This window comes from Pteropus vampyrus, unplaced genomic scaffold, assembly GCF_000151845.1.
Source record: "Pteropus vampyrus isolate Shadow unplaced genomic scaffold, Pvam_2.0 Scaffold92, whole genome shotgun sequence".
Classification (NCBI taxonomy): Eukaryota; Metazoa; Chordata; class Mammalia; order Chiroptera; family Pteropodidae; genus Pteropus; species Pteropus vampyrus.
Window position 1 is genome coordinate 3,691,273 of NW_011888873.1, and position 16,575 is coordinate 3,707,847.

General features: G+C 37.2%; 1 protein-coding gene across 1 annotated transcript in view; it reads right to left on the minus strand.

The window, feature by feature from the left end:
- The window catches only part of TENM3 (teneurin transmembrane protein 3), a 426,084-nt gene that overhangs the window by 63,678 nt on the left and 345,831 nt on the right, over window positions 1–16,575 (minus strand). The window contains exon 12 of the mRNA XM_023532882.1: window positions 9,463–9,609. Coding sequence (XP_023388650.1) covers window positions 9,463–9,609 — 147 coding nt within the window. The remainder of the gene's footprint in view (window positions 1–9,462; window positions 9,610–16,575) is intronic.

Consider the following 16,575-nt stretch of genomic DNA (forward strand, 5'->3'; position numbering starts at 1 on the left):
CATGTGCTTGGGAGAAGAATCTAACACAAATATTTGATATTCTTTCGTGTTTTCCCCTGATATTTATTCTTTTACATAAGTAGACACTACACAATAAAGAAAGTACTTCCAAATACTGTATTATGTTTTCTCTCCACTAATCTGGTAAATTAAGGGTTAAATGCCCCTCATCAGCTTCTCACCCCCAGGATACTCCTACTGTGTCTTCCTTTAGGCAGTATTTGATACAGTTGCCAAAGAGGAATACTTGAATTTAGTCATTCATCTTTGTTAGTTTATAAAAAGCAAATGTACATCTGGCATGTAGTCTGCAGGTCATAAAACTGCATGAGATTGACACCTTCTGAACTAATCAGTTGGAAATGCATTTTTACAAGCCTCTCTGCTAACATCAATCAGAGAAAAAAATCTCATTTTCAACAGCCAAGATGCAGGGACACACTGTTTGTTATTTTTCTGCAGAGTTTATCAGTAACTTGCCCAAGCAAGTGACGGATGGTTATGAATCTGGCTTCCTATAACTTGAGAAAACATTTTTCATTCTTTGTCTGTACTTATATGGCTAGGCCTATCTAGTAAGTTGATTACCCACTTGCCCAAATGTATACTGTAGCAAAATTGTCTTTCTGGAATAGCTTCTCAAAATCATCGAGATTCCACTTTAGTTTCAGGAATATCAGGTAAGCTTAAATTTATATTGGCATAGAAGCCATATCTAATAGGATTAATCATAAAAAATCTCAAGAAAATCAGAAATATTCAAACACTGAATAATAATATTAATTATCAATTAAGAGCCTTTCTTTAGTTTAAGCTTTGCAATGTAAGGTACTTTGATGTAACGTAGATAATACAGTTTATGTTTTTACTCGATCCTTAATAACGCTGCTGTAGTTCTCATTTTTAAACATGTTCTCATCTTTCCTTAGGCTTTCATTGGACTTTAACAGTGGTTGGCAAACTTATTTTGTAAAGGGCCAGATAATAAATATTTAGGCTTTGTGGGCCACACAGTCTCTGTTGCAAATGTCAGACTCTACCTTTATAGCATTAAAACAGCCCAGCCCTAAACGATATGTATATGAATGGGTGTGAGTGTGTTCCAATAAAATTTAATTTACAAAACCAGGTTTGGGCCCAAGGGTCATAGTTTGCCAACCTCTGGTCTTGCTTTAAAGTTTCTACCTTGCTCTATTTCCTTGTGTTCTTTAAATCGTTCTTGGTATTTTTTTCTGGCAAATTTAAACAAGGCACATTTTGCCAGATTATTAAAATTTCCGAGTCCAAGTCTTTTCCTAGGTTAATCCTCGAGGCTGGCTTTGATCTGCTTGTCAAAATTCTCACTTCCTTCTTTCACACAGCTATGGATACTTTAATTTGCTTTTCAAAACCTTGATTTACAGACTGGATAAAAAGTCATAAATTTCCTTTTAGTGCATTTTCTTTTTTACTCAAAAGATAATTAATGCCCACCCCTCCTTTCCTAAAGTATTTGGAAGGCCCTCTCTCCATTCCAAGCTAGAAGGAGAGGTAGAAATTCTGATGCAATGTTTCATCTGTGGACTTCAAAATTCTAAAGTGTACAGGCATACCTTTCATTCCTCTTTTAAGTCATCATTCTGTAATATGCTTGAAATTAATTTCTTCATTATTGAGATCATGTTTGGTTTTCTGTATCTTCTTGTTTTGTCTCTAACAGCTTTCTTGATGGCTTTAGTCTCTACGTTCACATCTAGTGATTGCGGGGTGATCATTCTCCTGAACTCCAAATCCACAAACTGCCCTCAAGATATTTCCACTTGGATGCCACACAGGTATCAAATACTTAACGTGTTTAAAATACAACATACGCGATCTTCTCTAAACATGCTACTGCTTCTATACTGCCTCTATCAATGAATGGTTCCACCATCCACCCAACCAGGTTCTCAAAGCAGAAACCTGCTATCATCTTTTCTTCCTCTTCTCCCTTCCTTTTTCTCTGCACCTAATCAATTACCAGTTCCTTCTTTTCTTCACCCCAGATATCACTTGAATCAGTCTATTTCTCTTCATTTCACTGAAACTCTGCATCAGGCCAACATGGTCACCTCTTGACAAAATCTCAACAATAGCTTGGTTTCCCAAGTTCTAATTTTGTCCCAACTATTCATTCTCTACATTTTAATCAGAGTAATCTTTGCAGAAATAAAATTTGATTATTATTTCATTTCTTTAACTAAAATACTCCCTTTACTTGATCCCTGCTGCCTTCCGAGTAGTTGGAACTCCTTAATGTGGCTAATGAGACCTTTTGTGATTATTATTTCCTCTGCCTGGAGACCTCGAACCCACTCTTACTCCCCACCCCACCCCCACTCCCTTTCGCAATCAGCTCAGGCAATGGTCTCACGAAGCTCCTTGAGGGATAATTTAGTTTACTGTTGTATCCCCAGCATCTAGTATACTTCTTGGCACCAAGTTGACATACAATATAGTTGCTGAGTGAAGAAAAGAATGAATTCAGTTCCTAGGGATTGTGAGGTTTAAACAGGTCAAAATAAAAAGCACGTTAGAGACACCTACTGGTTTTCTTTTCCTGCCCTTTTCTTACCCTTAGATACTATGCGATTCCTTGGATTCCTCTTTATTTTTTACTCCACTAGATATTTAAAAATGTTCTTGATTAACTGGACATTAAGCAATCCACAAAATTATAAAAAAAGCATTAGAAGAAATTATATGAAATTCTATGTGTAATCTTACAAAAGGAAAGGCTCTACTTATTTATGAAGACTCAGAATTCATGAATGAGACATTATGAACATTTATCTCATATCAATTGAAAATCTCTGCATGACAAAAGACAACATAAACAAGCTTAAAAGATAAGTAAAAATCTGGGGTAAAACATCTGCAACACACCTGATAAAGAATAAGTGGAATAAACAATGAAATCCTAAAAATTAAAAAGGAAAAGGCAAGCAACTCAACAGCAAGAAATAGGCAAGAGAAATATAAATAAGCAGTTAGCAAAATAAGAAATAGAAATGGTCAAGAAACATATATAAAGATCATCGATCTAACTAGTAATTAGGGAAATGCAAATTAAAACAATAAAAATGGAGTCATTTTCAGCTGTCAGACAAAATTCATATTTTTCATTTTGTTGGACAATTTTGTTTATGTACAATGATTATGTACGGACTATGAACAGAGGGAAATAAACACTCTCATACTGATGAAATGTAGAGTGTAAAACCTACTTACAAGGCAAGTTGGCAGTAGCTATCAAAATTAAAAATTAAAGTACTCCTTGACCTAGCAATTTCACTTCTAAAAATCTATCCAGAAAAGATATTTGTACATTTGCACAAAAATTTATATGCAGATATACACAGACACAGATTCACTACAGATTTGTCTCTATACTAGGAGCAAAAAAATAAAAAAAAAAAAACTAAGTTATTATTAACGTAGTAGTGGTAAAATTAATTAGTACAGCCGTGTTTCTATTATAAAGAACACGATGGACCTATATGTATTGGAATGAAAAAAATCTCTAAGATACTCTCTCTGGCAGAATCAAATTTAGATCAGTACCTATCCCACTTAAATTTAAAAACATAAATGTACATATAAATCCATTGGAAGAGTAGAAGTATGCTCACCAAGTTGTTGACAGTAGTTAACTCACGACAATGAGAATGTAAAATCTATGTATTATGGCTAGTAACAACCCTTACCACTAACTCAGAGGCTCTTACCGTGGAGCTACATGTAACAGAGAGACCAGTTTCTAAAGAGATACTCTGCAAGGCCCATTTCTACATTTGAAGCTTGAGGTGGCAGCTAATGGTAGTGGGTATAAAGTATAGGAGAGATTTTAGTTCTAGCCTGTGTGGCTCTGATTTTCCACCCCTTCTAAAATTCATTCGAAAAAGTGCTAAAATCCTATATTACTTGTGTACTATTGGGAAGCTCATGGGGTCCTTTGTCTCTGAGAGCACAAGCTGGATTTCTTTTTCCTAGAATGGAATTGACTATGTTCTAAAAATTCTGTGAATAGCAAAAGGCTTCAGACTAACCTGAGCCTCCTTCCTGAAGTCAGATCCAGTAGGGTCTTTTAAAATCATAGTCATTCCTCCCACTCCCCAAATCATCTCTACCAGCAAAATACATTTCGATGCTCTGAGACTCTGACTGCCACTTTAGGTTCTGATATCTGAATTCTTTTTGGGAAGTACGTATGGTCTCTTATAATTTCCCTTCCTCTTTTCCTCTCTCCTTCCTTCCCTCCCTCCCTCCCTCCTTTCTTTCTTGCCTTCTTCTTTCCCTCCTTCTCTTCCTTCATTCCTAATAATTTTTCCTCTCTCTTCCCAGTTCTGTTATTCTCATTTTATTTATTTAATTTTTATTTTTAAATATGTTTTTGGAGAACGCAGTAGTCTCATCCTTTTTCTAGAACTTTAAAAAAAAATCTATTTTCAAATATTTCCTTATTTTCACTTTGTAGTCTCCAAACTTAGATGGCCTCTACATTCATCCTACTCATTCTGATACTTACACTACAATTTCATTCATTTTTTTTGCTCCTCTGTTTTACCTCTTGTGCATTCTTACTTTTTCTTGCAGTTTGAACTTTCCATTTGCATATTCTCTCATGACTGTTTCTTTCTAATTTCCAAATAACCTCAAACGAATTGTGCTTTCTTCTCTACCTCTACTATCATCGGCCTCCAAAGACTTCTGAAAAAGCCTGTTTTACCTTGACATATCTTCTTGACATATCCCCACCAAGTCATAAGTCTGAAGGACCAACAATAACTCTATCTACTTACAAATATGATGTATCATTCCTGGCAGGATTTATATTCTGGCATTCCAGTATTCCTGCACAAAGTTTAGTATAAGGCTTTAATCAGTCTTGTGCCCTCGACCATCTAATCTTCAGGAAAGGGCTTGAGTGCTATGCCTCAGGCACTCACCCACAAGGGGGCTATCCCTGGAGGACCAGTCAGGGAAGCAAGATGTCAAAGGGAACTTCGATTAGATCTCTCTAATGAGAAGAAAGATAGGAACATGGTAACAACTGCCAGAGATAATGTATTTTGGAGAAATCATCTTGTTAATAAGTATGTCAAGTTTCTATAAAAATAGTCTCTGGCAAGCTGTTGCATTTTGACGCTTGCATAGAGGGACCACCATATGGGAAGCTATTTAAAGTCAAGAAACCCCTGTTGAATGAGATTCTTATCAGGCAGGCTAGGTAAAAGCAATGATACATATAAAACTATAGAGAGAGAAGTGGATGGCTGACTTGCCAATCTGGGGCATGGAAAGCACATCAGAGGTTATGCACTGGTTTTCTGGTTCTCAAGTGAGAAGGCTGTAATTTTGGGAAAAGGGAAGAGATAAGAGAATAGAAGATTTCTCCTGAAAGTAATAAAGCCATATGAAATAGTTATTCAAGTATACCGTCTGGCTATACTAACACTAAATGCTATGGGCAGCTATAGATATTCCTATAGTAAAATCTGTTTTTCTGCCTACCTAGCATCCATACCACTTTCTTCTGGTGACAGAACTTCAATTTTCCTTTGGGTAGGTGACCTAATTCAGACTGATGAGAGTCAGCCCCAGGTCTAGGCCTCAGGTAACCACAGAAAAAAATGTCTTCCTCATACTGGGGTTGTTACGCTGGAGGAATGTAAACTTAGGGCTGGTCGTGGTCATTTTGGGAGAGAGACAGAGAATGGTGCTAACACAGAATAAAGCAGACTTGACAAATGAATTCACCCAGATTTCTGCTATCATTGTTTGAAAACCTAGATGCAACGCTCTCTGAAATTTTCGGTTACATAAGCTAATAATTTATTTATTTTTTTAGAGCTTAAGATTATTTGAGTGGAGTTTTGATCATGTGCAACCAAAGAATCTTTCCTGGTGGAAATAACAAATAGAATCTTTGAGAATAGAAAAAATGTCCTTGTCGAGAAGTGAAAGCCTCTCAGTGGGCTGAGACAGACTGGGCCTCAGGGTCACTGTCTTAAACCCCACTCCTACCACACAGCATTTGATAGGGACCAGTTCCCATCTCTTCACCTGTCTTTCCTCTGGTCTTGGTGCTTCACCATCAGAGTAAGTTCTGGGATCTGAACAAGAAATGGCTCAATCTAGAGGGAGGCTGACGTTGTAGGTAAAAATGAAGTTGAAGACGAAATATTTATAAGCCAGTTCTAGGAATGTACTGTTGATCATTTGCTCTGAAAACTTTCTCGATATGATAGGATATCTTGTAGTTCTTCCCAAAGTGTCTACATGCCCATTGGGAGACGTTATCTGCAATCACCTGGTCTAGTGACTATTTGTTTCTGACTTCTACTGTGTGATTTAAAAATCTACTATTCCATTGCCTGCCTTTGTCCAAATAAGTGGCTCCGACAGCCTCTGTCTGATACCTGGGGCTAGGTTTGAGAAGTGGATGGGGGAGGCACCTTGTTGAGTCCATATAGAGTAGAAGTCACTGTCAGGGCCTTTATTGGGGTGAGGGAAAGCTCTCCTTTAGTTCTGAAAAGCTAGAGTGATCCTGCATACACAGCAGCTATTTATTTGAGCCCTTAAGAAACAAGGCCCAGCTGGACAAGAGGTTTACTTTTTAGGGCTGTGGAAGTGTTAAGAGAGTGGCTAAAGTAAGTTCCTTCGATCTACTTTATTGTTTCTCCTATTCCATATAAAGAATTCTCTTCTAAGGCTGGATTTCAGGGACACAAAGGGGAGCCAGGAATCTATGAGCAAAGAGGGACACCTAGTTAGCAAAATCCAGAGTTTGAGGATCTTTAGGCTTAGACAGAGGAGATGGGGGTGGCGGGGAGGGTAGAAACTGGATTTGGTAAAGGAAAGTATGTTTTGTAGGGGAAAGAAGATGCTTGGTCTAGGAAAAAATATTTAACTATATCCCCATATATAACCGTTCTTTCTAAAAACTTTTTATATATCTTATTCAGTTCTGGGATTAGTAAGAAATTTCATTTTTTTTTTTTTTTGTCCAAAGATTGTGTTCTACAAAGTTGCTCAGCCTAGACTAGTAACTATTTATTTATATGGCACATGTTTAATTTGAGAGTAGGGCCAAATCAACGTTTTAATCCTCTCTTCCTCCTTAGTTACTTGATGTGTTAAATCAAATTACTTAGCTACTTTCTGGCGATTTCACCAGTTTCACACCAAACTCAATTTAGACAATGGATCTATAATGGTACAATTACCATATGTCACAGTATTTCAGGTATTGTCCTTATATTAAACATTCTGTTCTATTGTCCTCATATAAAGAATAATGATGTCCTTAGTTGCCAGATTATGTGTCTTGATTTGGGGTTTGATGTGGCAAACATCATCTCTGCACATGTAGCCCATGCCTAAGTTCAAAGAAGCCCCCAACTCGGGTTATAAGGCACCTAGGTTACAATTTCAGGGTACAACGAAGATGGCACTGAGATTCCTTCTTAGAAGATCAACAAAATTCGGTTAGGGACAGGAATACAAATTATATGAGATAAGCAGAGAAACCACAGGTCTTCTATCCGCTCAGATTTTCCCTCGGAGAGGAATGCCTAGAGATAGCACAGTTCCATGCTAATAAGAATAAACAAAGGGGGAAGGAGGCCAATTCACAGCTGATAAATTTTGAGGAAAGGGAAAAATCTCCTTAGCTGATAACAATACTAAAGAGTTGATTAGCTCCTACATTACTCCACAGCATCTCTGCAGACCGGGCCCAGCAGTTTGCTTCCCTCTGAGAGAGCTTGTAACCTACTCACTGTAATCCCCTTTTTGAAGACAAACTCTGAAATCTGTGCTCAGGGAGAAAGCAACACTCTCGGCAACAAGAAACAATGGGGCAGGGCCTTCTAAGGGGACAGTAATGAGGAAAGTTGCCATCTGGGCTGTGGCTGGGGGACGATGGATGCCACCATTTCTATACAGCTTGAGATTACCAGGTGTGGGGACAACAAAGTACTATCAGGCAGGAAAAGCTGTGAGGGCTAAGGATCTCCTAAATCTCTCAGGAGCAGAAAGGAAAGGAGGCTTTAGCTTAGAATTTGTGGTTCAAGTTTTTTAATAGTACAGGTTAAAAGAAAATAGAGAAAATAGTGAACGCTTCTGCTTGAAACCAAAGTGGAGAATTGCAGCTTCTGGTCAGGAAGATGAGACACAAACATTTGGTTTGAGAATGACTCGGTTTAGGTAGCAAGTGTGAGTGTGCATGCACAGGTGTATGTGTGTGTATGTGCATGTGTGTGTGTGTGTGTGGGGAATGGGAAGGTTGAGGACTGATTCTGGTCCCTCTGCTTCCAAGAGAACAGTAATTAGGTCTACCCTATGTAGAAAGGAAAATACTGTTCGATCTCTGACCGCTTTCTATGAATTGCAAGTAGTCAAGTGACCACTTGTGACAGCAAAAAAAGGAAAAGTGGATAATAATCGCTGCTACATACAACATACCATATGCCTCGTAATACGCTAAATACTTTCCATATATTCTCTCATTTAATCCTTTCACAACCTCTCATATTTCTACTTTACAGGCGAAGCAAATGAAGTTTGAAGAGATCGGAATCTTGTGTAAGGTCACATAAGTCCTACGAGGTGGAGTGAAGGTCTGACTCCAAACCCTGTATTCTGGACCAACATTCGACTGCCCATAAGGACAGTCCCCAAAGAGCAGGGGGAATGAAGGAGGGGGTAGGGAAACACATCCTAACCCCCAGAGCGAGTGACCACAGAGGCCCAGCTGGGAGCTGAACCCTTTCTAAAAACCGTCCTAAAGGCATGCCAAACCGAGCAGCTCTCGGGTCAACTACTCCATCACCAGGGAAGTAGCTGGCAACTCTCGCTCTCATCCTTTGAAATTAAAATATAGTAGCATGGAGGATGTGAACAATGGGGAAAATAATTATTTCTTAACTCAGGGCTTACACTGGGTGGAATATGACAATCTTTTCTTAACAGCATGTAAAGTTAAGGATAAAAAGACATTGGAAATACAGCTTCAAGGGGACCGTTTCTGTTACTGTTTTACTTTGTCATCCATTCCTTTCAACAGCAGAGCTTGGAAAATACCTTGCATCTTTTGAATTGTTTAGTTATTAAAATATACTGCTTTAGAGCTCCCAACTCACAGGGCCCTAAGTACTGTGACGAGGACAATCGTCACCTGGAGATTAGGAAAAGGAACAGAGGACAATGTACATTATACAGTAGCTTGTTTACCCTGTCTTTTCCCTGAATGATAATGATCTCACATTTGTTTCAGGGAAAATAGGGAGCAAAATCATTCTATCAAGCACTCATACATTTTTCAATCCATCAAACCTAATGGGACCGAAATTTTTTTGGCAACAGACGACTCTTGCCCTCGCTGCACCCCGTGAACCTGCGTTCTGGCACGCACTCGTCTTCATGCTCGGCATTTCCTACCTCCTTCATTGTCCTTGCTATCTGTGCAGAGAGTCTCCATGGCCACATCGCATCCTGCTCCTCTCCACCCCGGCTGGCAAACACAATGCCAGCCGTTTTGGTCCAGCGTACATCTTCCATTGCTGTTGCACAGGCCGGGACAACCCTCTGTCGAAAGAGACAAAGAAGGAAAACAAGGGATTTGAGTATTGAAAGTTTTCGCGCCTAAAATAAACAGATAAGGGACACTGAGTGGGAACAGGCCTTTATAAACAGCACAAATACTGTAATTGCACATGGATAGAAACAGCAACATTATCTAAGGAATCTAATTCTTATCCAAGTGGCATCTTTGATTGGCCTGACCCTTGAGACACCACTTACCTGCGCAGGACAGAAATATATGCAACAACCCACTAAATAGCTTCAGGCCAGACAAAATTAACTTAAATTTTTTTTCTTTAGCAAAGCAACAAGGTTGATCGGTTGATTGTATGGTGTGAAAAATCACCTCAACAAGATAATTTCAGAATCCCTGGTATAGATTTTTAATCTGTTGTAATCAATACTGGCCACTCTTTAGGACATACCTTCTTAAAGCACCTTGTTGCTTTAAAAAATTCCCTCTAAATTCAAAAGCATGAAAGTGGGTATGAGGATATGAATGATGTTAAAAAGAGAACATTAATTTTATCTGGCCTCAGAGTTGCCGTATATTCATGTGAAATTACAGTGCATTAAATAATTGCACAAAGTATAGGCCAGTATCAATGACTATACTTTATGCCAAGAGTACATTCCTTGTCACAGAATAAGCAAAGCCCAGGAAATAGTGAAGCAGCTTAGCATCTATTCTAACAAACATTAGGATTCAGGCTGCATACGGATGGGACAGGACTGACAGGATTTCCAACTAAATGTAGTAGCTGTGCATATTTGATTACTTAGGACGGACAAAATGAAATACCATAAGGACCACAATAAAACATTGATAGACTGAACAAAAACACGGTAGTGACGTGCTTCAAGACAGATAGCGAAGAGTGATATTTTGTGACAATCTCCCTAAGGCTTTTATGCTGTTACCTTTATATCCTATCTTGTCTGCTTTTATGGGCAAGGAGGGAAAATTTGGGAAACAATTAAAATAATTTAATATATCCAAAATCTATAATTGTTTCAGTCTAACATGACATTTAAAGAAAAAAAACAATTTTGCCACTTTTTACTGATGATATCTGGCATGCAGCCAACATGATCTGTTTATGAGGATGACACTTAGGTAGATTCTGGTGTTCTTGTCTATGAGTTTGATATGACACTGACAGAAACAAGGATATAAATGCTCTAAAACTGAAAGAATAATTGGCTATTAATCAGATCTCTTTGGACAGAATTATTTGTAATTTGGTATAAAATATATATTGGTAAAAATAATGCTACAGCAACTGGGGTTATACAGCTTCTTGTAATTGGAATGCTACTCTTGTTCTGGTGACAAAATTTAAGGGAACAATCTGTTTAAAGATGCTTATTTTAAGCCTGTATTAATAGAATTATTCATATATTGGCTTCCCCTCCTCCACTGAGAAACTCGAAATGAAAATATCTCAAAGAGATGTTTTGTCTCTTAAGATTAGAGTTAACAGAAAGAAGAATATTTTGACAGTCTCTTGTGGCGGGGTATAATAAAATTATACTTATGGATACCATCAGGTCAGAATGAGATTAATTTTGCTCCTTCTTTTCTTTCAGACAATTTCTGTCTACATTTATAGATTATTCAATACATAAAAGGTGAATTTTCTTTATGGATGTTTTTGTTTTGATTTGAATGAAAAAAGAAAGATTTAATTGCCCCACTGACAAAGAGGTGCAGCAGCTGACTGCGTGCACACACAAGTTATTATATGAAAGCCTGGATATTGCCATGAATATTTTCATATTCTAATGAAAAGCACAAACAAGGAATAGAAAATAGATAATCTGAAGAGAAAGGGAAAGGGAATTTTCTGAAAAAATATTTTTCATCTCTTTCTACGATAACTGAAGACATGAGGATCTGCTGTTTTCTGTTGAGTGCTGTTATCATTTCTGTTTTATAGAATGCATAGTATTTTGTAGTATTTTAGAAAATAACAAAACGAATTATGATATCACACGTATTTTGAAACATTTAGGAAAAGCCAATGAAGTTGCTACATGAGGATAAATGAGATTTCTCTCAACATATGTTAACCAGAATCTTCTTTAGATTGGCAATTTCTTATTCTGTGATAAGAGAGTGAACAATTGTGATTCTTTAATTTAGAGTTTAAAGCTCATTAGCTGAATTGCCAACAATGAAGATCTTAAAACAAAAACAAAAAATAATAAACAAAAAACAGCAAATGTACTGTTATCTTCAGTTTTTTGGTTCTAGTGAAGCCCTTTTACATAGGAATGAAATCTGTGATAACCCAAAATTATAAAAATGAAACACAAACATTTAAGTCTCCATACTTTAAATCCAAGGCATTTCACATAATGTAAGCCTGATTTATAATTTACAAAGTATGCATGAAAAACAGTCTATTTTCATACCTAGTGCAATCTAATACACGGTTATATAGATATATATGTAGATATGTCAACAAAGAGCAAGTATACAGTACCTTTAACTATCTTATCCAAATAGTGAGCTTGAGAAATTAAAAAGGAAAAAAGAACAGACAGACATTTCAGAAATGTCACATGGGACAAGGAAATTTTCAGAATTTACATGCAAATCGAGTAGCTGCAGCTGACATGAGACTCACATCACACGACAGAGATGCACTTCATAGCTTCTAAAAATGCAATATATTCACGTTTTAGCAAATGTAGTCACGACTCCAGGACACACTGAGCACTGTACGCAGGTCGACTAACACTACCTTTCCTAGAATGTTTACAACGCACCTGCCCTGATCCTTCTTGAGATACTACTTCGCTAAGTAGAGCAAATGGAATCAATTCTTTATTGCTAAAGAATTTTAGATATTTAGAGCTATGACGTCTATCATTATCCAACTTTTGGGGGAGTGGAGAGAAAAGAAAATAATTCTATTTTTCAAAAGTTTGTTTTTAACACAGTAGTTTCCTAAGAGTTATCCAGTGGAACGGCAGAAAGGGCGACACAACCCAGAAGCCCCGGAGGAACCATTTATGTGTGTTTTGCTGCCGCCTTTCTTCAACCTGAGAGGCAGACCCACAGAAATCCTGCTTCGTTCACCTTCTCTCGAGAGTTACTTGCATATTTACAAATGGTCAAACTTCAATGGTTAATAAATAAGAAATAAAGGAAAAAAGAATAAAATAGAGAATCCTTTAGCAAATGGAGAAAATTTAATATATTATGAAAAGAGTGTGTGTAAGTTCGGTAGAAAATGATTACCTAATGGCCCTTGACGACACGTCAGAGGGACAATGCTGTATCTAGTTCACCAGGAAATATGAGCTGTTCTAAGATCCTGTTTCTTTTTAGGATTCATACAGGAAATAGGCTCTGTTTTCTCACAAAAGCTTTGCAGGAACAGTCAAGATTAAGACTGAATCTTTCACTGTACCTGTCCATTTAATCTTTCCTGAGGTGATAATTAGGTTAAACCTTTCCTCTTGAACAGAGGCATAAATACCTCCCTCCCTTCATTCAACGCAGAGACCAAACATTTTCTCAATAAGCTTCAAATCTTCTTGCTTCGTCAAAATTCATACATCTTTAATGATCTAAAATTGCTTTTCAAAGACACTTATGTTGATTATTTTTCATTACTGACATATGCAAGTGATAGCAGAACTCTTAGCAGAATGATTTAAACTGTAACTTTCAGTTGAGCCACTCAGGCCTCGTAGTTTTGTCATGCGTGTAAACAAAACCATAAGTGGTTCTGACACATCTGTACTGTGTATATAAAAGGATTCTTCTCTTTGCCACAGGATTCCATTAGAGGTTTTTGAATTGCATTTAAAAATAAACAGAGCTAATTGACAATATATTACAGGGGAGATTAAGGTAAGGAAGAAACTGTCTTAGGCACTACTCTAAAATTATAATTTAATAAAAATAATTCCATTTTCAAACATTAAAATAAAAATGTATTATTGAATAACATCATTCATAGAATTTCTTAAGTCCTTCTAAACATTATACAATTTAGTAGAGCCCCTTATTAATAGCTCATAAAAAATTCTGGCATTTCGGATTCAGACGGGGCAGTGTTTCTGAGGGAATTTTCTTAGATTATGAAAATTAATGACACCGATCACAGCTGAAGAGTAATAAGCCTTTTGCTTTCACATCAGGTCCACTTCAATGAATACAACCAAAACAAGGAATATAATTAATTCTGATCTGGATTAGTAGTTTTAAAGTAGGAATAAATTATTTCTAATTTAGCTAATCCCGTTATTTTAGCAAACAATCAATTATACAAAACAGTGGATTGATTACAGGTAAAGGTAGGTTTGTCACCGAGTCAAGAGAACGTCGAAAGTGAAGCTGAAATTAGAAAATACATTTAAAATATACGGCAGTTTAAAATTTACATAACACTTTAAATATTAAAAATAAACACAAGTTTTGCAAAAAGTTAAAAACTAACCATAAGAAAAATATCTGCACTGAGAAAAAGATACCAAGGTTTGTCATTTGCATTTTATATCACAGGAGAGAACTGTGAGGCTGATAGTTTAAGACAGAAAGAGGGAAAAACTACCACCTACATCTTGGCCTTGAAAAGTAAACTTTCTGGCAATACCACAAAAGCCTGGTTCTAAATAATGAAGATGTTAAAGGGAGATGTCGATACATGACGTTCGAATAATTATTAAAAATAATACCTGCAACAATAAAAACATCATTATATAAGCCACTACAGGAAATAATCAGAAAAATGCAGGCATGTTGTAAGAAGCCATTAGGAACAATAATCGTAAAAATACAGTATATTTAAAAATTAATATGCCTAACAAATGCTGAAATTAACATTAAGTTGCAAAAAAGGACTGAAAACTAACGAGCGTGTTCTGACACTGAAGAGTCATTCTTATTAGATCTATAAGAAGTTTTAAATTTGTTTTATAGAAGAAAACTCTTATAAAAATGAGTACCAGACATATAAAATGGAGCCCTTTAAAAACTATTCTCCAGTAAAATGTTGTATTCATAAAATACGTTCCTTGGAGTTTCAATTATTTATCTTTTAAGGAGACCCATGTGGAACATAGAGGGTGAGTATTACTGTATTTCCTATAAGACAGTGATTCTTAATCTTGTTGGCGTCTCAGATCTCTGAGAAAAATGGTGAGAGTTGTGGATTGTCCCGCCAGAAGCAATGCACACGTGCTCACAAACACAAGGTGCTGCCTATGATTTCAGCTCTTACGTGAGCTCTAGTTCCATAACTTGCAGATTATGAACACCTGGTTGATGTAGTAATGATTTCCAAGTTTCTAACTCTGGCCCAGGTCTTTTTCTCCTGGTTCAGACCGGGTTCAGAATAATCCAGGGAACACATCTGAAGTACTTTGATCCCTGAAGATAATGATACTGGCTTACGTCGTATCAGATAGTTCTGTCCTAAGTGTTTTATATGACTCTCGTTTAATCTTCACCATCATCCTATGATGTAAATACAGTTGATAGAGTAAATATGGATGAAGAAACTGAGGAGAGGAGAGACAGGCAATTGGTGCCAGGTCGTAGGCTAGCAATCCAGGCTGCCTGGCTCTGTCTGCGGCTTGCTCTTAATCACGATGTCATGCCTCTTCTTGAAGACATAGAAACAATTTTTTTTTTTTCAATAGGAGAACTGATGAAAGGATTGTAGAAATACTATGCAATCATTCCTGACCAAATATAAATTTAAAAGGCGACTTCTTTCCCCCAAACCACAGGGTATTACTACCAGTTTTCGATTTCTTCTACGTGGCTTCCTTGAAAAAATGCTAGGTAGATCTACCTTAAATGGCAGAATGTGAGTGTCTTTTAAACAGGGCTAATTCTTGGCCTTAATTGTCTCTCTTTCAAAATATATTCAGACAAACAGTCATCCCCAGAACGCAATGAAACATCTGCTCAGGTGGCAAGCCCATGAACTGGAGGTCTTGGTCTACCTGCCAGTACAGGTGGGCAAAGGCTCGGCGAAATTTTAGATGCGAGAGAAAGGTTCAGCTCATCCAAAATATTTTTATTACATGATTAGCCCATAAACCTCCCTTATCACCAAAGCAAATGACTTGTACTGTATCCTTTTTACGCATTCCCCTTAAGGTGCTTCTTTTAAAAAAGAATTCTTTCTCTTTCAAGGCCCCTATTTACCATATTTTTCCCCTTTGCATTTTGGAGAAGATGGGTGGAGGTGGACACGAAATGACTTGCTCTTGCCTGTACCCCTATGTAATGGACCTGGGTTCTAACGCCCCTTAGGAGTGACTCTGATTAATGTGTAGTCTTGTACCGTTTTAAATCCCTAATTAGGAAGAAATAGCAACTTTTTGGAAATTCTACTTACATGTTGTTGCCTCATCTGCTTATGTTGCAAAATTATGGGCAGCCCTCCTCCATCTCCTCTAGTTCTCTGATTTCCCTTTCCCTGCCCAGAATACTTCTCATGGGCAAAATCTAGGAGTATGAACACCAGGGTAAACGTAAAAGAAGAGAAAAATAGAGAACTAGCTGTGATAACGCCATTTAAGAGATTCCATGAAAATATATGGCTTTACGAATAGACAGACACAGGGACCTAATGTATAAACCTTCCCTGTTGGAAATGAAAACTCCGTGGCCATGCTAATCGTATTTTGATTGCCTGGTTCATAAGAGATGCTTAATAACTGCTGAATAAAAAGTACTATGATTAAAAGTACTATGGTGGCGGTCCTAGTATGTCCTACATGTGTTTGCAGCTTTTGAAGAAATTCTCCGAATAATCCAGAGGCTACCTTTTGAGAAAGAAGCAATGTAAGCAGTGCCTCATTTACAACATCCTTCCTCTCTCCTTCGTCCATCTGCTCCTCTCCCCTTGCTCAATCCATTGATCCCAACTATATACAGTAGTATTAATCATAACTACCATTTACTGACTGTTAAATTGTGCTGCAAACTATGCTAAG